The 20,769-nt window shown below is 34.3% G+C and overlaps 1 protein-coding gene across 5 annotated transcripts in view; it reads left to right on the top strand.

Annotated features, from left to right (window-relative positions):
* Positions 1-20,769, top strand: part of SLC30A7 (solute carrier family 30 member 7) — an 82,632-nt gene that overhangs the window by 1,762 nt on the left and 60,101 nt on the right. For 4 of the 5 annotated variants that reach the window (XR_002646109.3, XM_022584217.3, XM_089918970.1 and 1 more), the window contains 3 exons: positions 12,411-12,524; positions 16,834-16,921; positions 17,572-17,698. Coding sequence is in view for 4 of the 5 variants with exons in the window: in XM_089918970.1 (XP_089775096.1) it covers positions 12,411-12,524; positions 16,834-16,921; positions 17,572-17,698 (329 nt within the window). In the remaining variant the exon portion in view is untranslated. Of the gene's footprint in view, positions 1-9,859; positions 11,830-12,410; positions 12,525-16,833; positions 16,922-17,571; positions 17,699-20,769 lie in introns of all 5 variants that reach the window. The other variant, XM_089918977.1, reaches the window with a different exon arrangement.

Below are 20,769 nucleotides of genomic sequence, written 5' to 3'. Positions count from 1 at the left end.
TTAATTTTATGCTGAAACTGTATCATGATTTTCCTTTGGTCTTGACTGCGGTAGAAGATCCCATATAGTTTTCTAAAAGCCTTACATCTCTTGAGTTGATGGTTTTTGGTGTCACCTTTGGTTGTTTTTGTTTTTGTTTTTAACTGCAATGGAAAGAGGTCTATCCAGTGTAACTGTGAAGATGCAGTACTGTTATCCAGGTGTTTGCTGTTGAATAACTTAAGGTCTTATAAAATTGTTCAGCAACGATAAGATCATCTCACTTGTAGGTGTACTGATTCCTCTTTAAATATCATACTCATTTGAGAATCTCATAATAGCCAACACTTCAAAATTTTATATAAAACTTAAGTTTTTTCTTGGGTTTCTTGAAATAGGTCTTGGACCCCAAAATAAGAACCTATACCATCTATGCTTTATTTCCTATTAATTAAATAGACTTAGTCTCTGTCCTTTAAGGTCCATTTTCAGAGAGAATTGCTGTTCTTGATTTTTATCTCTATTGAGATTGAACAATGACGTTAGGTGATACCACCAGTTTTTGTGACATGTATACTTTCATATGAAAACGTGGACTTTTAAATTCAAATTTAAATTAAATTCAGTTTTATCAAAAATACTCAGCAGATTATGACGGTTATTGGTTTAGTCACCACTTAAGTGTAAAAGGCATACTGAAACATAATAAAATGTCAATATATGTAATAACTATTTTTAATCCTCTGGGAATCCGATATATGTGTCCTGTAATATTAACACCCTTCAATATATTACATGTTAATATACATGTTAATATACATGTTAAAAGCACTCTACTGTCTTAACTTGTATTGAAATAATCATACTTTATTATAAATATGCGATATTTATATTATATTTTATATTTTCTTCTTCCTAAATTATGCCATATTGTGGTATATGTGCTGGCCGTATCTTGGTTTGCCTACATACAGTTTTGCTACAATTACTTTATATTACAATACATTATATTTCACTATGGCTTTCCATTGCATAAATTACTATGTGAAATGTCTTGTTCAAGGGATTCATATTTGAAGTGCCTAAACCATCTCTTTATGGAAAGTAATTCTTTTGATCTGTAGAGATCCCTTGAGGAAATTACTAAAACCATTGTTTTCTAAGCCATTAGTCAATATTCATCAGTACGTAAGGAAAACATCAGTGATGCATGACTTGTTCTGCCCTCAGGTAGCTTGTTCTTTTAATTTTAGGCCTTTTCTCCTCCAGTTTACTCCCTTTGTGTTATATCTTACAGATTTGCAGTCTAGCTCTGAACCACTGTCTGTCATGCCTAGATTAATTAGCAGGTATACATTTTTATGTTAACCTCCACATCCACAGTCACTTTTCCCCCAATATTAATTTTTATCAGCTAATTGGGAGTACAAATGTGTTCTCGTTGAAGCCTTGGCAGACTTGGAAATTGCTTGGGCCTTTTCATAATCTGGCTTTTTGTCTTATTTAGACACAACAAATTTTGAGCCCCTTTGTTGACTGATCAACGATTTCTTTATATGACTAGATTATCTCTGTTCCTGAAGGTTCAATTAGATTTTAAGTTCCTTGAGTAATTTTGTTACCAAAACTTGCTTTTTGTTTTTGTCATAGTCATTTCTGTGTTCTTTTGCATTATGTAAAAGTTAAGTTTCAAGATGTTATGAAATGTCAAGAGTTTTTTTCCATTATGGAATTAAAAGATAGATAAAACATTCTTTCTCTTCATGAATGAAGGTTCTTAGAAACATTTGATCTAGTTGCAACAAATGTTAAATAGTTTTGGTTCTTATTCAACACCTTCATTTTAAATAAGAGCTTAATTATACTTGGTTTATATTTTTGTTGGTGAAAATGTGTCATCAGTGGAGAATAGCTAAGCTCTTTGTATATTTTCCCTCATTAAATATCCGGTGCCTTTTACCTTTCTACTAGAATGTAAACTTTATTAAAATGGGATCTCTTCTGTCTTATTCAGGCACCTTAGTACTTGGTGCATAGTATGCTTAATACATGTTTACAGAATGAAATAATGAAGGAATAATGAATATATGGAATTAACCTCCCTAAACTAACCATGCTAACTACCCCATTTGGGGCAGGGTGAGGGGGACATTAAACCCTTCCTATTCTTAGTAGGAAAATGGTAGGAATACCATATGTGACCTTTCCTTCTAGGGTTCTTTTCCTTCTAGCATTTATTTTCATTTGCTTATTTATCGTTGAGTAACTAATCTCATGGTAGAATGGTATATGTAAACAATGTGTTTTGTACCATCTAGGATTAAGTTCTTTCTCAAGTTTTAGAAAAACCCCAAATTAGTGATTGCCTAAACAAGATAAAACTTTATTTCCAAAGTGGCTATTAGAGTTCCAGCCATCCCTAGCAGCAGAATGTCCAGAATGAAAAAGTATGTAAAGTGTCTTTTAAGAAGATTTATCTGGACGCTAACACACAACAGTTTTCACTGATATTTCAGTGGCTCAACCTTTGTCACATGTTCATGTCCAGTTGCAAATGCCATATTTGCTCCAGTCAACCAGGTATTCTGCTGAAAGTCAAGGATTTTTCACTAATGAAGAAAGGGAATATGTAGGCTCATGAAGTGGGACTAGAAAGAGAAATAAGCCAGTCGGACCTCTTCTACAGGTGGAAAAGTATAGGAGGCCCAGGGAGTTTTTTACTTTCCAGAGTAGCAGAAGAGCCTAGAAGTACCTGTTATCCAAGTATTTTCTACTACACGGTGATTCTTTCCCTAGTATCTTAATGTTTGCTTTCTTTGTTTTTATGCTCTTCTATTTTATGTTTACTTCACTGTCTTAAAATTCTTAATTTCAGTGATACTTTCTACCAAAGCTGTTACAACCATTTTCCCCCTTAGACATAGAGGAAACTCATTTAACTCTAAAGGCAAATGTCTTTGTATTAGCAAAGTAATTATGTGTTAAAGAAATGTTTTAGGCCATACCAGTCACTCATTTGGTCCTACTTCTTATAAAGTATGTCATAGCATATGTTTGTAAAGTACTTCCTTGGTTAAGAAAAAGGCTTCCATTAGTTACGTATTTTTCTATAGCATTAAAAATTTTCAATGTCTTAGACTTTTATCAACTTTTCCCTTCCCTTCCCAAAAGACATTACTTACCAGGTTATGGTGATGACTTTTGCTTTTCTATAGTGTTTTTTTCTACTTTAAAAATGTAGATTTCGATTCCATTGTGCTGAGAATTTTTCTTTACAGTAAAGGGTTATATGGAATGTAGTGGAGTTGTGGGTTTTTCACTGTAACTCTCATTAGTTTAACAACTTATACAAATATCAGGATTCTAAGGATTTTCTAATTCTTGCTAATTAATCGATAGTTGATAGTTTCTTTTCCCCTTTCTGTCTCATGGAACTCAAGTTGATGATTCCCTTTCTTTGATTTTGAATTAATGTCTAACAACCACTGTAAATATGCTGTTAGCTTAGTTACCAGTAGACCTTTAAAAATTTTTTTATTGTGGAAAATGTATATAAAAGTAGAGAGTTTAGTGGACTTCATGTATCCATCACCCAGCTTTAATGTTTATTAACATGTGGCCTATTTTGTTTCATCTGTTACACTTGTCACCATTGAATTGTTTTAATGCAGATACCAGATATAGTATAATTTCTTCCATAACTACTTCAGTTGAGTCTAAAACATAAAAGCCCCCCTTTTCAACATAATCTGATGTCATTGTGACCTATAAAAATTAATAATTTATTAATATCAAATGTCCAGTGAGTGTTCACATGTCCCTTATTAAATAAATTCTTTTTAAAGTTGGTTTTACAAATCAGAATTTAAACAAGATCAATGGTATTTGGTTGATATGTCTCATACCTCTTAATTTACAGGTTCTTTCTCCCTTTCTTTGTTTTTTCCTTCAATAGACCTTAAATAAAATCCATTTCATAAGTTTCTTTTGCCAAATGTTCTGCTCACATTTATTATATTTTGCTTCAGTGATCAGGTTTCTTTTTTATATCCTAAGAAGTTTTCTTTATAAAAATGTCCTTAGAAAGTGGTCACTTAAAAAAAAAATGTTTAAAAATACATTTTAGTATTTAGTGTTTAAAGATAGGAGCCTAAAACGAGGAGGCTGCTTTTAGCAACTAATTTTTTTAATCAAGTCACATTTGATGTGTAAATCATATAACCTTAAATATTCTCTATGCTACCTTTATTTTCTAAGGAATTTTATGCCATGTAGTTTAAGTGATAATTCATAATCAGAAACATTTACTGATATTGAAGATGAGCAGCAAAATTGACATTCCTCATGAACACTATTTTGACATATAATAGGTGAGCAGAGAACTAGAAGTAGACTTTTTTCACATGAGTTTGCCTACATAGTTGTAACTAAGTAATTTTCCAATCATGATACCAGGTTTAGGTGAAAAGATCTCATATCACAATGCTTTAAGAGAACATGATGTTCTACCACCTCAGAAGAGGAAGTATTATTTCAGGTAGAATCATGTTTTATGTTATGCTAAAAATAAAATAACACTTTAATGACAATTAAATTTACTTAAAGTTTAAATGAAATCAAAATCTCATTTTGATGAGTATTAAAATTGCCATGCTATATCTAAGCCTCTTTAAAAGGGAACTTGATTGCTCTAGTATACAGTAGAGGTTTACCCTTTTCTTGCACTAATATATGTAGATCAATAAATCAGTAAATTTTAAAATTTATATTTATTTAGCATGAATACTTGCCTTCTTCTACAACTAATTTACAGTTATTTAGAATAAAAGTCATATATATAATAAAACCCTCCAATTAAGAAAGAAAAACTTTAAAAACCACATATACAGAGAAAAAAATAAACCTATTAAATATGTAGCCTAATGTCGTTCCTGAAATTGACTTTTAAATTCGGTTATAAAATCTCATGAAATCAAGGCAGGGTGGGTAAAGATTCTCATTGTCAGGTTTTACTGCAACACCACAACAATATTTTATCAGAATAGAGACAGAGTTTTCTGAAACAAAATTTTAAAAATAGCTTACCATATCAGTCCTTTATCAGAGCATAGAAAAAATCATAAACAATGTTTTTATTGGTTTTATAACACCTTGCAGAGATATTCTTCAAATGGGTCTTTCATACCTCAAAATATAATTAAATTATTATTTTCAGTGTTACAAAACTATTAAGGTCCCAGTGTGTAGTTTTACGGTGATCTAACTATCCAAGGAAAATCTTAAAATAACTAAATCTGAGAGGATTGCTTGGATAGCAAGAACCTTACCTTGTTCTCAGGTTTTGATTTTCTCACTCAGCCTTCTCATTTATTCACTATTTCTTATTCTGCTTTGAGTTGGGTATCAGATAAGTATAGACGATACTTAAACTATCTTATGCATCTATATATAGTTGAATAAATTATACAAGGTTCATGATAAAACTTAAGACATTTTCAAAATACTTTATAATGATTTTTGAGAAATTTATAAATTTTTGTTCCTTTATGTGTGGGTGAGTAATGTGCTTTACTTGTTTCTAATTTTATAATTATCCTAAATTATAAGGAAATGTAAAAACTGCTTTTTCAACTTCTATGAAGAATGTTTTTGACTTTTAGTTTGTAGCACTTACAGTTGAAGAATGCTGTAGCATATAACCAAATATTGAGAGCTATAGATCATACTGGGAATACTAGATATTATAAGGTATTCATATTAATAATAATAGTAATAATGGGAATATCAATGTGGCTTTAATGTGACAAGCACTGTGATAAGTGTTTCACGTATATTAATTCAGTTATAACGTTTATGACATTTTTTACTGTTACCTGTTTAAATGATGGCTAAAAAATTGAGGTCCAAAGTAGTTAAACAACTTCACAGTCACAGAATTAGTAAATGGTAGAGCTGGGGTTTGAACCCAGATACTCTGACTTCAGAAGTAGTGCTCTTAACCATTCTGATGCTTCTTGCTTTTTAAAGATTGAGCTGCCGATATGCTTGCTTTCAGAAGTTGACCTAGCCTAAAGTTTCCTGATTTCTTTCCTCAGCTCTGTCCAGTCTGCTGATAAGCCAAGTGGAAGAATTCTTCATCTCTGATGCCTTGTTTTTTGTTTCTAGCATTTCCATTTAATCTTTTTTTTTTTGTACTTCCCATTTCTCTGCTGAAATTTCGCATTGATTCATGCATTTTTCCCCACCTTTTCCATAGATCCTTTAATGTATTAATTATAGTTCTGATAGTTCCATTATCTGGGCCAGCATCTTGGTCTGGTTCTGTTGACTGCTTTATCTCTTCACAACGAGTTATTTTGCTTGCTATTTTTTGTGTTTCTTGAAATTTTTGATCAAAGCCTTGACATTGTGAGTAGAGATCAGTAGATATTGAGGTAGTAGTATTTATGACTAGGAATAGGCATGACAGGCGATTAGGCCTTTTGTTTCCAGTATTCTTCGTATGCATGTGTCACAGAAGTTCTCTCTTCATGCTCAATGCACCCTCCCGCTGCCGAGCTATAGACTGCTGTTGATTGTTACTCAGTGTGAGGTTTGTGGTGAGGGCAGAGGGGCATTCATTAACTTGACCAAGCCTCAGTCTTAGGCAGGCCCTGTGAGTCTGGGCCTCAAGGGTATGTTTTTTGGTTTGTTTTTCTTTTGTTTGTTTGTTTGTTTTTAACATTTTTTCCTTCCTTTGGTGACAGCTAAAGTCTGTCACATTTATGTAGATGGTCTTGGGTGAGAGTGAGTTTCCTGCTCCTTCTTTGGTCAGAGCAAAACATCTGCTTTGTGTTGGTACAGGATCCTCTGCCCAATAGGATTTCCGGCCCCACCCCCCCAGTAGCTTTTTTTTAAAGCATGTATAATACAAATCTTTAACATCACAACTAATATGTTGCTTCATGTATCTTGTAAGAACTTTATAATAATACACTTCCATTTCCTTCTATCCTGTATGCTATTATTATTATTAATTTTTTTTTTTTTTTTTTGGCTGTGTTGGGTCTTCGTTGCTGTGCGTGGGCTTCTTATTGCAGTGGCTTCTCCCGTTGCGGAACACGGGCTCTAGGTGTGTGAGCTTCAGTAGTTGTGGCGCACGGACTTAGTTGCTCTGCGGCATGTGGGATCCTCCCGGACCAGGGATCAAACCCATGTCCCCTGCATTGGCAGGTGGACTCCCAACCACTGTGCCACCAGCGAAGTCCCTGCGTGCTATTATTGTCATACACTTCACGTTTACGTAAACCCTACAATACAGTGTTCCTATTTTGGCTTTATACTGGAGGTTAGCAAACCTTTTCTGTTGACAGCAGATAATAAATATTTTAGGCTTTAAGGGTCATAAGATCTCTGTTACAGTTTCTCCATTCTACTGTTACAGCACAGAAGCAGCCATAGACAGTGTATAAGCAGATGAGCATAACTGTGTTTCAGTAAAACTTTATTTACAAAAATGAATGGTGGTCCAGATTTGGCTTGTGGGCCATAGATTGCTCACCCTGCCTTAGACTGTCAGATATGGTTTTTTAAAACAGCTTTATTGAGATATAATTCAGATACCTTAAAATTCTTCCATTTATAGTCTACTATTGAATGGCTTTTAGTATAGTATTCACAGAGTTATAAAACCATCACAACAGTCCATATTGGAACACTTTTATTACTACAAAAGGAAACCTTGCACCCCTAGCCATCACCCTCCAATTCTCTCATCTCCTGATCTGCCCCAATTCTAGGCAATCACTAATCTATTTTCTATCTCTATATATTTGCCTATTCTGAACATTTCATATAAATGGAATCATTTGCATATGATCTTTTGTGACAGTTTATTTCAGTTAGCATAATGGTTTCAAGGGTTATCCATGTTCTACATGTATCAGTATTTCATTTATTTTTATTACCAAATACTATTCCAGCAGTGTGTGAGGGTTCCAGTTTCTCCACCAACACTTGGGATTATTGGGCTTTTTTATTGTAGTCATCATAGTGCATGTGAAGTTGTTTCTCATTGTTTTGATTTGCATTTCCCTGCATTGTAGTTAATGATGCTGAGTAACTTTTCTAGTGCTGATTGGGCATTTGTATGTTTCTTTGGAGAAATGTCTATTCAGATCCTTTGTTCATTTAAAAAATTGGATAATTTCTCTTTCTGAAGATTTTTAAGAATTCTTCATATATTCTGGATACAAGCCCCTTGTCAGATATATGAATGGCAGATATTTCCTCCCACTTGTGTACTGTCATTTCACTTTGTTTATATGTCCTTTGAAGCATGGAAGTTTTAAAATTTCAATGATGTCCAGTCTGTTACTTTTTTTCTTTTGTTGCTTGTGCTTTTGATATCATATATAAGAAACCATTGCCCAATCCAAGGTTGTGAATACGTTAGCGTTTATGTTTAGGTCTTTGATCCATTTTAGGTTAACCCTTGTGTATAATATGAAGTAAGGGTCAAAAATCATTTCCTGCATGTGGATATCCAGTTGTGTCAGTGTTGCAAGCACTATTCTTGCCACCATTGAACTATTTTGGCATCCTTGTCAACAAACAGTTGACCATAAATGTGTGAGGGTTTATTTCTGAACTCTAAATTCCATTCTACTGATCTATACGTTTATTCTTATTCCAGTACCACATTGTTTTGATTTCTGTAGCTTTATAGTAAGTTTTGAAATTAGGAAGTGTGAGTCCTCCAACTTTGCTTTTCTTTTTCAATATTGTTTTGGCTATTCTATATCTCTTGCTTTTCCATATGAGTTTTAAGATCAGCTTGTCAATTTCTCCAAAGGGGTCAGCTGGGATTTTGATGGAGAGTGAGTTGAATCTGTAGATCAATTGAGGAAGTATTGCCATCTTAACAGTATTGTCTTCTGATCCATAAACATGGACGTCTTTCCATTTATTTAGGTCTTCTTTAATTTTTTTCCAACAATATTTTATAGTTTCCAGAGTATAGCTTTTATACTTTTTTTTTGTTAAATTTATTCCTAATTATTTTATTCTTTTTGATGCTATTGTAAATGGAAATTTTTTAAATTTCATTTTTGTGCATCACATTATATAGGAATATAATTCATTTTTGTATGTTGATCTTGTATCCTGCAACCTTGCCAGACTCATTTATTAGTTCTAATAGTTTTTTAGTAGAGTCTTTAAGATTTTGTATATACAAGATCATGCCATTTGCAAATAGAGATAGTTTTACTCCTTCCCTTCCAGTCTGGGTGCCTTTTATTTCAGTTCCTGCCTAATTGCCCTTGTTACACCCTCTAGTACAATGTTAAATAGAAGTGGTAAGGGGACGTTTTTATCTTGTACCTGATCTTAGGGGAAAGCATTCAGTCTTTGGCCACTAGTGATGCTGATGTTAGCTGTGGGGTTTTCATAGATGCCATTTATCAGTCCAGGAAGTTCCCTCTATAGCAAGTTTGTTGAGTGTTTTCATCATAAAAGTGTTGGATTTTGTGAAATGCTTTTCTGCATCTATTAAGATGATTATGTGGGTTTTGTCCTTCATTCCATTGATATGATGTAGTATATTGATTGATTTTCATGTAGTTAACCAACCTTGCATTGTTGGGATAAATCCCACTTGGTTGTGGTGTATACTCTTTTATATATTGCTGAATTTAATTTGCTAGTATTTTGTTGAAGATTCTTGTGTGTGTATTTGCAAAAAATACTTGTCTGTAGTTTCTTCTCTTGTGGTGTCTTTTGTCTGATTTTGGTATCAGGGTAATGCTTATACAATGAGTTGGGAAGTATTCCTTCATCTTTTGTTTTTTGGAAGAGTTTGTAAGGGATTGAATTTTTTTTTTTTTTTTGCGGAACGCAGGCCTCTCACTGCTGTGGCCTCTCCTGTTGTGGAGCACAGGCTCCGGACGTGCAGGCTCAGCGGCCACGGCTCACGGGCCCAGCCGCTCCGCGACACGTGGGATCCTCTCAGACCACGGCACGAACCCGCGTCCCCTGCATCAGCAGACGGACTCTCAACCACTGCGCCACCAGGGAAGCCCAGGGATTGATATTTATTGTTCTTTAAATGTTTGGTAGGATTTACCAGTGAAGCCATCTGGGCCTGGGCTTTTCTTTGTTGAAAGTTTTAAAATTATTAATTTAATCTGTTTCCTTGTTATAAATCTATTTAGATTTTTTTTTGACCCAGTTTTGCTAGATTGTTTCTAGGAATTTGTTTATTTCATCTAAATTATCTAATTTATTGGTTTATATTTAGTTGTTCATAGTATTTTCTTATAATCCTTCTTATTTCTATAAAGTCAGTAGTAGTATCTCACTTTCATTGCTGATTTTAGTACTTTGAGCCCTTTCTCTTTTTTCTTGGTCAGTTTATTTAAAGGTTGTGAATTTTACTGATATTTCCAAAGAACCAATTTTTGGGTTATTGTTTTTTCCTCTTTTTTTCTATTCTCAATTATCTTTTAAAGATACTAAAATAAAGTTATTTTTAATATTTTTACACCTATTTATCATTTTCAGTGATCATCATACAAGGCTAAGTTTCCATCTGGTATCATATTGGACTTAAAGAACTTTTTATTCTTGTAGTTCAGATCTGCTGGCAGTGAATTCTCTCAGTTTTGGTTGTATTAAAAATCTATTTTATCTTCATTTTTGAAAGATATTTTGCTAGATATAGAATTTTAGGTTGACGCTTTTTTTTTCTTTCAATACTTTAAAGACATTGCTTCATTGCCTTCTGCCTTGAGTAGTTTCTGATGCAAAATATGCTATTAATCTTATCTTTGTTTTTCTGTATCCAATTTTTCTTTCTTTCTTTTTTTTGGTTGTTTTCAAGATTTTCTCTTTCTGTTGGGTGTTCAGCAATTTGTGAGGTATGTAGGGTTTTTCCCTTGCTAGTACTTCATTAAGCTTCTTGGATATGTAATTTGTTTTTGTTTTTCATTAATTTTGGGAAACTCTTCAAGCATTTTCTCTTTAAATGCTCTTTCTACCCTATTCTTTCTTCTCTATTACTGAGAATCCAAATACATGTATTTTAGTCTGTTTGATGCTTTGATAGGTTTTGAATGTTCTTTTTTATTTTTTTTTCTTTTTCATTCCTTTTCTTCTTTGTGTTTTACTTTGGATAATTTGTTTTGACCTGATGCTTTCTCTCTGTGTCCTGTCTGCTCAGAAGCCCATGTATGTTATTTTTAATCTTTAATACTATGATATTTTAAAAGTTTTTATCACTTCCATTTGATTATTTTATAGTTTCTATCTCTGTGGAAAGTCCCTGTTCGTTCATAAATTTTCTCCAGCTTTGTACCGCATCCTTTAACATATTAATCATATTTGTTTTAAAGCCCCTATTACAATCTAATCTCTGGGACTTTTCTGCTTCTGATTCTGTTGACTGTTTCAGCTCTTAACAATGGGTCTTATTATTTTGTTTCCTTGATCTTGTTATATGCCTTATAAATATTTATTGAGTGCTGCATATTATGTTTAAAAGAGTAATAGAGACTGAGGTTAGTAGTATTTATGCCCAGAAACGTGCACGCCCTTTTTGTTTTGTTTTGTTTTGTTTTGTCAGCATGGGGGTTTTGAACTTATCTGATCAGTAGTTGAGCTGGGCTTTTTGTGTTGTGGTATATTGCTAGTTAATGTCAACAAGCCACAGATGTCACATTTTTCCAGAGGCTTCTACCACTTTGTGCTTAGTGTAGGATTTTGAGTACTGGAGGGTTTTCTCAGTGTTCTTGTTTCACTCTCGGTTTTCAGCAAGCCCTGCATACCTGTGCCACAAGGGAGTCTCTACGTGCTCTTGCTTTACTCTCAGAGGTAGATTGCTGTTGTCTTTTACTTTAGGCAAGGCTTTGGGTGGGGAAGTGGGGGGATGAATATTTCATTCTCCTGTTGCAGCCTCAACATTAGGTAGGCCCTTTCCCCCTGAGTGTCAGAGTGGGTGTTATTAATGTTCCTGCCCCTTTCCCCACCCCTCCCCGCAGCCATGTATCAAGAAAAGGAGCAAGGGTCCTGCACCTCTTCCAACAGCAGACCTTTTCTTTGTATCAGTGTAAGATCCCGGGCCCAAGCTGGCTTTAGCCTTGCCCCCCGGTAGCAGATGGCTTTTTTTTCTGTTTCTCTTTCAGTGACAGCTGACCTTAGCTAGTCATCAGAGGGCTGACAGATGCCTATCCTTCTTTCAGTAGCAGCTGGGCTTTTCCTTTGGCAAGGGGTATGAGGGTTTCTTCTTAGATGCTTAAAAATTATCTTTAATGTTTTTCAATATATCATATTTTAATGTTGTCTTTTTAGAAGATTAGTTCCTGATGAGCAGAGGCTGGATCTTAGATTTTTATAAAAGGATGACTACTATTTGGTTATTATTATAATATGCCAATGTGTTTGTTCTTTTCCAGCTTAGGTTTGATTTCCGACTCTTTTCACATGTTTTTCGATAGCACTGCCATTTTGGCTGGATTGGCAGCGTCCGTTATTTCAAAATGGAGAGATAATGATGCTTTCTCTTATGGGTAAGACTTTTTAAAAACATTTTTATTGAAGTATAAGAAATACAGAAAATAATATATAAAACTCAAGCTCAATGAATTTTCACAATTGAATACATTGTCTAACTTGAACCCTTGAAAACCCCTCATGCCTCCTTCTAGTTCTTTAACACTCACCTTCCCGCTTTCCTAACTCCATAGGTGACTTTTGCCTGTTTTTGGACAATATATAATTGGAATCTACAATGTGTACTTTTTTTTTTTTTGCATCTGAGTTCTCTTGCATCTTGATTTTGCCAAAAATTTTCAGGTGAGATTGTTACTAGATAGGGAAATTTCTCAACTCTTAATCTATTTTTTTGGTTTTGTTTTTTTTTGAAGAAAGAGGAAAAAGAGAAAGTTTCAGTATATGAAAATGGTCATGTTTCTTTAGTTTTCTTTTTTGGTTGATATTTTGTTTACTTATTGTCTTCAGCTCTGCTTTTATGTAAAGTACTTCCCCTACTTTTGCTGAATATGTACAATTAACTAAATATTTGGAAAGTGTTTTTATGCCCAAGGGGCTGGTCTCACTTCTGAGCCTAGTAACGTTAGAGGCAGAGTTTGCTTTTTGCCATCTCTGATTGGGGGCAGCAATGGAGTTTCCACTATTTGATTTACTCTGCCTGAGTGTTTTCTCTTTTTTTGAGCTCATAGACTGTTTTACAATGTAATTATATTTATGTGTAAATAAGTAGCGCTCAGAACTAATATCCTCTTTCTCTTTCTCTCTCCCACCCACTTTCTCGTTCCTGCTCCCCCCTCTCACCTGCTTGCTTATTGACTATTGCCCTGTCTTTTCCCCTCCCCTCGCTTTCCCTTGTGAGTGCTGTCTTGCACTCCCTCCTTTCTTTGCTGTCTTTCCTGTTTTCACTCCATCTCTCATTTGTCTCCCCATACTCATACTCATTCTCTCCCTTTTACTTCTAAACTCCCTTCTCTCCTTTCCTGTTCTTTCTTTCTAGTTACTTGGGTCTGTGCTCATGGTCTTTTTCTCTCCCTCTCCCTTCTACTCTCCATTCTCCCTTTCTCCCTCCCTCTCTTCTTTTCTCTTATTCTTTGCTTTCTCCTACTCTTCCTCTATGCTGTAGCACTGTATCGCTAAGACTCTTTCTCATCCCATCTTCCCCACCCCTTAACCTCTTCAGCTGTAGTTGTTCGTTTTTTTTTCCTCTCCCTTTCCCAGGCTTTCTTTCTTTCTTTCCCTGATTCTCCTTCCCTGTGCACTTTCTTTCCTGTGCAGTTCCTCTCATTCTCTCTCTTCCGTTCACATCCACCCTCTTACATGCACTGTTTCTTGTGCCCCTGGTTCTCTCTTCTACTGGTGCTCCCGCACTACTTCCTCTTTCTTTCTAGCCTTGCTTTTGTTCTTGAGTAATTACACACTTTCTGCTTCTTGCACGTGCTCTTGTTCTCTTCAGATGTTTATCGAGGGCCCAATATGATTTGAATACTTTGCTACTTGTAATGATATAAAAATGAATAAGATATGACGTCTGCCTCGGAGGAACTTGTGGTCTGATGGGGAAACAGTTCTGTAAAAATCCTGTGATAACTATACATTGTGTGACAAGTGCTAAAAGAGAGATATGTGAAATTCTGTGACAGGACTTGCTGATTTGGGGTATAACCCAAGTTATATGATTACTTGTAACATTATAAAAAGTGAGACAAAAAATAGTATTATGTTATATTTATAGAGCAAGAGATCCTGTTTATTTATAAATCCAAACAGCTCAAAAGCTCAGAAGAGAACCTATTCCATGGCATTGTATAATCAAAAGACTCTTAAGTATATTTTGAATTACTAAAGGTTGTATGTGAAGTTATAATTTTGTGTTGGAAAATTAGTAATTCATACATATTTTACATAAAAATATCTAATTAGAGTATCTTATTAAGCAATCTTCCTGGATAGACAGTAACTAACTATAAGAATTCTCCTCAATTCCTTAATTCTTAGGGTATCTATTGTTTTCTATTTAGAATGCATAATCTCCTGGTATAAGATAGTTTTTAGAAATAGCTTTGAATACCTTCAGTACCATAGCAGGTTTTACTGATTCAACTTTAATTAAAATATACGAGAGTAATATTCTTGACATTTTTAAATTTGTTTATCCTGTCTTCTCCTTGTTTGCTTTTTTTTCTTTTGAGAAGGGAAAAATTAGGGGAAAAAAGCTGATGTAACATTTGAAACTATTAGTAATTGCTATAGTAGTAAGTAGCAGCAGTAAATGTAGGTGCCAGTATAACAGAATTACACTGAGTAGGCTAAGCCAGTGATGAATCCCCAAACCCCTAATTCAGTATGATCAGAATAGCAGGCTGACTGCAATAGTAGAAACCATAGGCAGAATCTGAAAGGCAGCAAAAACTTTTCAGTATTTTTTTTATGTAAAGTCATCTCTGTGTATTGTCACACTCCTAATTTTGAAATAGCAAAGCTAGAATAAAAGTAATACATATCTGGGGCTTCCCTGGTGGCGCAGTGGTTGGGAGTCCGCCTGCCGATGCAGGGGACGCGGGTTCGTGCCCCGGTCCGGGAGGATCCCACATGCCGCGGAGTGGCTGGGCGCGTGAGCCATGGCTGCTGATCCTGCGCGTCCGGAGCCTGTGCTCCGCAACGGGAGTGGCCACAACAGTGAGAGGCCCGAGTACCGCAAAAAAAAAAAAAGTAATACATATCTGATAGGTAGATAGATGCATATGTGCATGCTTATATACATATGTACATATTTGTATCTTTTTCTCCCTGGCTAAAGAATCCACATACCATCATGCTAAATAGGCAATAGCACATTCATGGATTGTATATTTTAATTCCAAGACCCAGTCTGTTCAGGTAAACACAGTGTGTTTGGAAAAGCAAGTGTGTCTAGATTTCACAAGTTTTTCATTTTCATCCTGCAGTCAACTTTAGCAAATATATTAAACCTAATTAAAATCACTTTAGCCCAACAATTTATCAGAATTTATGGAGCACCTACTAAGCTAAGCATTAGGGACAAAAAGATGCCTGAAAAACACTCCTGCCTTTGATCTTGAAATCTAATGGAACTCAAGGACAAAAGGCTTTCCATCAAGCATTAGCTATGGGATTAGAAGGGTGGGTTAAAAGAAAGTGTTTATTTCTTGGACAGTAACACTGTTGATATATTAGATAAATTCCTAAGTGTGGATTGTGGAAAGCAGGCAGTGAATTCTTTGAATTTAATGAAAAAAAAGTGTTTGCTTTGATAAATAAGATATTAATTTAATTCACATATATGTATTAGAAGGTAGACATATGCAGTATTTCTGAGTGTAGAAATATACACTATGTTGGAATGTACTTAACAGACAAGCTTCAACATAACCATATGGAGTATATTTTAAAGAGTTTTTTCTCTTTAAAAATATTTTTTGCAGTGAAAATTGTATTATCTAGAAATTAACATAGAAAGCCAGGAAGTCTAGCTTTTTGATGCTCCTGTTACATTGTTCAAGAACCAGAGTCATTAATTGCTGTCAGCACCCTTTAAATAATGTCTGAACATGTAAAACTGCCAAGTTAAAGTTGTTTTAATGACTTTAACTAAGCCAAATATACCTCATGGAAAAATAAAATCTTTCCCCAATGCTTCACACAGGTAGGAAGCAGAAAGCTTCAGAAGCCCATGGAGAAAAAGAGAGGTATTTTAAAAATAGTTTAATTAGAATTATGTGAAGCTAGAATTGAAAAGTTTTTGTTAAATTTATTAATCTTAGAAGAAGAGTGATAGAAATATAAATCTGAAGTTGTCTCTGGGATAATTCAGAAATAATTATGTTTTCCTTCAGTCGAAGCTCCCCTTGCCAAAGATTTGAAAGCTGAAAGGCACAAAGCAGAAAGCATAAGGAGTTCTTAGAAAAGAAGGAATTAACAAGTTATAAAAACCCCTTTTTCAAGGTCTCTTCTTCTACTTTTTATCTTTGTATCCTTCCTTCTTTGCCCACTTATCTGGTCCTGTCCTTCCTTCTCCACTGGCAGCTTGAGATTTACATTTCTGTGAAAGGTCTGTCTAAACCTACTTACTCTAAAAAGGTCTTTTGTAGAAATCTATATATTTTATGGCATTCTGCTGTTAAATATAACTCATAATAAATTTATTTTCTCAATTTTATGCTATATGTACAATAAAACATACTATAAACACTGGGACTTTGTTGGCTGCTTATAACCATGTAGTATGGTTTAGGACCTCTGAATATATGTGAATTTGTGATTTGATTTTTAAGAAATAACTTAATTCAGTTGTTTGCTCTTCTTTAGGTATGTTAGAGCGGAAGTTCTGGCTGGTTTTGTCAACGGCCTGTTTTTGATCTTCACTGCTTTTTTTATTTTCTCAGAAGGAGTTGAGGTATAGTAGATAATAATTAGAGTCAGTAAATTATGTTTCTATAATGAAAATGTTTACTAACTAAAGATACTTGTAATAGAGCTATTTTTCACACTATCATTATTTATTGAGGCCAGTCTTGGATTAGATAAAATATTATGTGTGTACAGGAGGAACTTATAAAGTAATTGAAAAAATTATATGTGAAACTACTTCAAATTGAAAACAAATAATAGTGCTTTACAAGCTGTGAATGAAGTGTTGACACTTTATGAAAAGTAAACACACAGTCCCTGTAGTGAGGTCTGTTGGAAGAGTTCTTAAGATAGAATGTGAGGATTTTGCCAATGAATCTTGAATGTTTTGTATATTAAAACAAGTAAAGAGAAAATTTAAAGATTAATCAACTGAAAATTAATGACAGTATTTTAAGATTCTGAAGAAGGATGGTTTTAGTCCAAATGTTCATGCTTTTAAATGTATTTATTTAAGAATAGTAACTGTTACCTTTTCTACAGTATGTGAGCAATGGTTTTATTTTTATTAACTGTTTTGGCAGATAATTTTGGAGTGATTTTAATTCTGAAAATAACTAAAAATTTTAAAAAATTTACCAGTTGATCAGTCAGAAATTATATCAATGCAATTTGTTTGTATTCTGTATTTTCTAGAGAGCATTAGCCCCTCCAGATGTACACCATGAGAGACTGCTTCTTGTTTCAATTCTTGGGTTTTTGGTAAACCTAGTAGGAATATTTGTTTTCAAGCATGGAGGTCATGGACATTCTCATGGCTCTGGTATGATGGTTAGAACCCTTTGTTTCTTCATTTCTGGTTTCTGTCATAGTCACTTTGGAAAATTGATAATTTTTAAAGTTTAACTTACTATACTGACTTTTAATAAAGAAAGTAATATGTTAATAGACTCATATTAATGTCTTCCTGAACAATCCTTCCTGCTTCTCCATGTCCCTCCCTCTTAGTGGCTTCTCAGAGTTGTACATGTTATCAGCTTGGTGTGGATACTTCCAGACCTCTGTAGCTCATCTGTTTAGTATGATATCATTTATATAAAACAAACAAATATCAAAACCACAGTACAAATCTAGTTACTAAAAAGTTACAGTGTATGGGGGTATGAAATTTATCATACAATCTGTCTTTGAGATCCTTCCACCTGGTATCCATCAGTGTACCTTCTCTTGTTAATAGAAACACAAAACTCCATGGTGTGGGTTACCATGGTTTATTTAACCAGTCTTCTATGGATTTAAGTCGTTTCTTGTTTTTCACAGTTCCATATGAAGCATATCCTTGTGAACACATGCAAGTGTTTTTCCAAAGCTGTGCTATCCTATACAGTAGTCATTAGTCACATGTGACTATTTAAGTTTACATTATGGTTAATTAAATTTAATAAAATTAAGAATTCAGTTCCTCAGTTATACTAATTACATTTCAAGTGCTCAGTAGTCACATAGGGCTACCATTTGGACAGCAAATGTAGAAGATTTCCATCATCACAGAAAGTTCTTTGAATTGCAGTCTGCTGGAATATGAGTAGAATTGCTGGAACACAGGATATCTAGTTTTTAGTTTCAATAGATGTTAGCAATTTGCCCTCCAAATGACTCATTCCCTTTTACCCCAGCAAAAAATTCAAGTACTAGTATTCTCTCACCCATATCAAAACTTAATATTATGGGTTTAAAACCATTTTGGTGATATTTTGATAAAAATGGTATCATTTTATTTGGTATTTCTTTGCCTAGTAGTGTGGTTGAAAATCTTTCTGTATGTTTTTAGGCCATTCAGATTTTTTCCTTTTCTGGAATTGTCACCTTTTTTTTTTTTTTTGCCTGTTTTTCTTATTGTTAATCCCCTTACAAGCATTTTTAATATATTTTGTATATTAATTCTTTGTTTTATGTGTTGCAAATATCTTTTCCCAGTCTATGGCTTGTCTATTTAAGCTTTTATATAGGGGTTTTTAATTTGGGTATAGTCTAGTTTTCCTGTCATATATTTTGTGGTATGTTTTCTGCTTTGTTTAAGGAATTTTCTGTCCCTGGGTCATAAACGTATTCTCTTATTATTTAATACTGTGAAAACTTTGGTTTTATGGTTTTTTCCCATCTACTTTGGTCCTTCATCTGTATGTAATTTATTTTTGTGATGGGGTGAGTTAGGACTTTTTTTTCTCGGTGTGAATGAATAAGCAGTTTTCTAAGCACCATTTATTAATCTGCTCTTTACATCATTGATATAAAAGGACACTTTTACCCTATATTAAATTGCTTTATGTATCAGATCTGGCCTGTTTATTTTTGGCCACCCCACTGTCACACTGGAATAATTGCTGTAAACTTTATGTTTTAATATCTGGTAGGGTTAATCCCATCTCTCTCTCTCTCTCTTTTTTTTCCCTCCAAAGTTGTTTGGGCCTGTCTTGCTCATTTGGTATTTTTCATCAGCTAGTCAAGTTTTATGAAAAATCTTTTTGGGATTTGATTGGGAATGCATTGTTTTTATGTTTATTGCGGAGAATTAACATCTTATATTTTGAGTCCTTTATTAAATTGTCTTAGGCACTTTAATAAAGATCTTTATATTTTTCATTTGGTTCATTTTTAGGTATTTGAAAAGTTTTTCTCACTATTAAGAATGAAAACAGTTATTCCTACTTGTCTTAATTACATAGCCAGGACCTCTAGAACAATGTTCATTAGAAATACTTATAGCTTATATCATTGTGTCAACCTGGATAATCACCTGGGTAGCTTTTAAAGAAACGTTGATGCCCAGGTTTAATCCCAGAATATTTACATCAGAATCTCTGGAGGAAGAGACCCAAACATCAGCATGTTTTGAAGCTCTCCAGTCAACTTTAGTGTGCAGTAAAGGTTCAGAACCATTGCTTTAATAAAAGAACGCTGCTAAAGTTTTACCATTGGGTCTGATGTTTGTGGTCTGTTTCTGATAAAACTGGTTTATCAAGTTAAGGATATTTCTTTTTTTTTCTTTTTTTTTTTTTTGCGGTACGCGGGCCTCTCACTGTTGTGGCCTCTCCCGTTGTGGAGCACAGGCTCCGGATGCGCAGGCTCAGCGGCCATGGCTCACGGGCCCAGCCGCTCCGCGGCATGTGGGATCTTCCCGGACCTGAGCACGAACCCATGTCCTCTGCATCGGCAGGCGGACTCTCAACCACTGCGCCACCAGGGAAGCCCTATTTCTTTTTTTTCTGCATCTATTGAAGTAATCATTTTTTTTCCTGCTTTAGTTAATTTAAAATTAGTAATTACATTGATAGATTTTCTCATGAGGAACCGTCCTTAAATTTGGGGGTTAAAATTTAGGTCTACGATCCATTTTGTGTCAATTTTGTGTATGGTGTGACGTCTGGGTCCAATGTCATTTTCTTGTATATAAATGTCTGCTTTTCTCAATAGAATTTGCTAAAAGATTGTTTTTCTTTGTTGAATTGTCTTGGCACCCTTGTCAACAATCAATTGAGAGTTTACTTCTGGACTCTCAATTCTGTTTCATGGATCTATATGTCTGTCCTTAGGGCTAGAACCACACAGTCTTGATTAAGGTAGCTTTTGGGTACATTTTGAAATTGGAACATGTGAATTGTCCAACTTTATTCTTTTTTAAGGTTGTTTTGGCTACTCTGGGTCTCTTCTTGCATTTCCATATAAATTTTAGGATCAGTTTGTCAATTTCTGCCCAAAAAAAAGGCAGCTGGGGTTTTGATAGGAATTGTACTGAATCTGTAGGTCATTTTGGGAATTATTGTCATCTTAACGATGTTAAGTCTCCTGATCCATGAACATGGGATGCCTTTCCATTTATTTGTAGCTTATTTG

Source organism: Delphinapterus leucas, chromosome 1, assembly GCF_059928025.1.
Source record: "Delphinapterus leucas isolate spDelLeu-1000000601 "Yukka" chromosome 1, BTC_Dleu_Yukka2, whole genome shotgun sequence".
Taxonomy (NCBI): domain Eukaryota; kingdom Metazoa; phylum Chordata; class Mammalia; order Artiodactyla; family Monodontidae; genus Delphinapterus; species Delphinapterus leucas.
The sequence above is the reverse complement of the archived record's forward strand: the minus strand, read 5'-3'. Positions and strand labels throughout refer to the sequence as shown.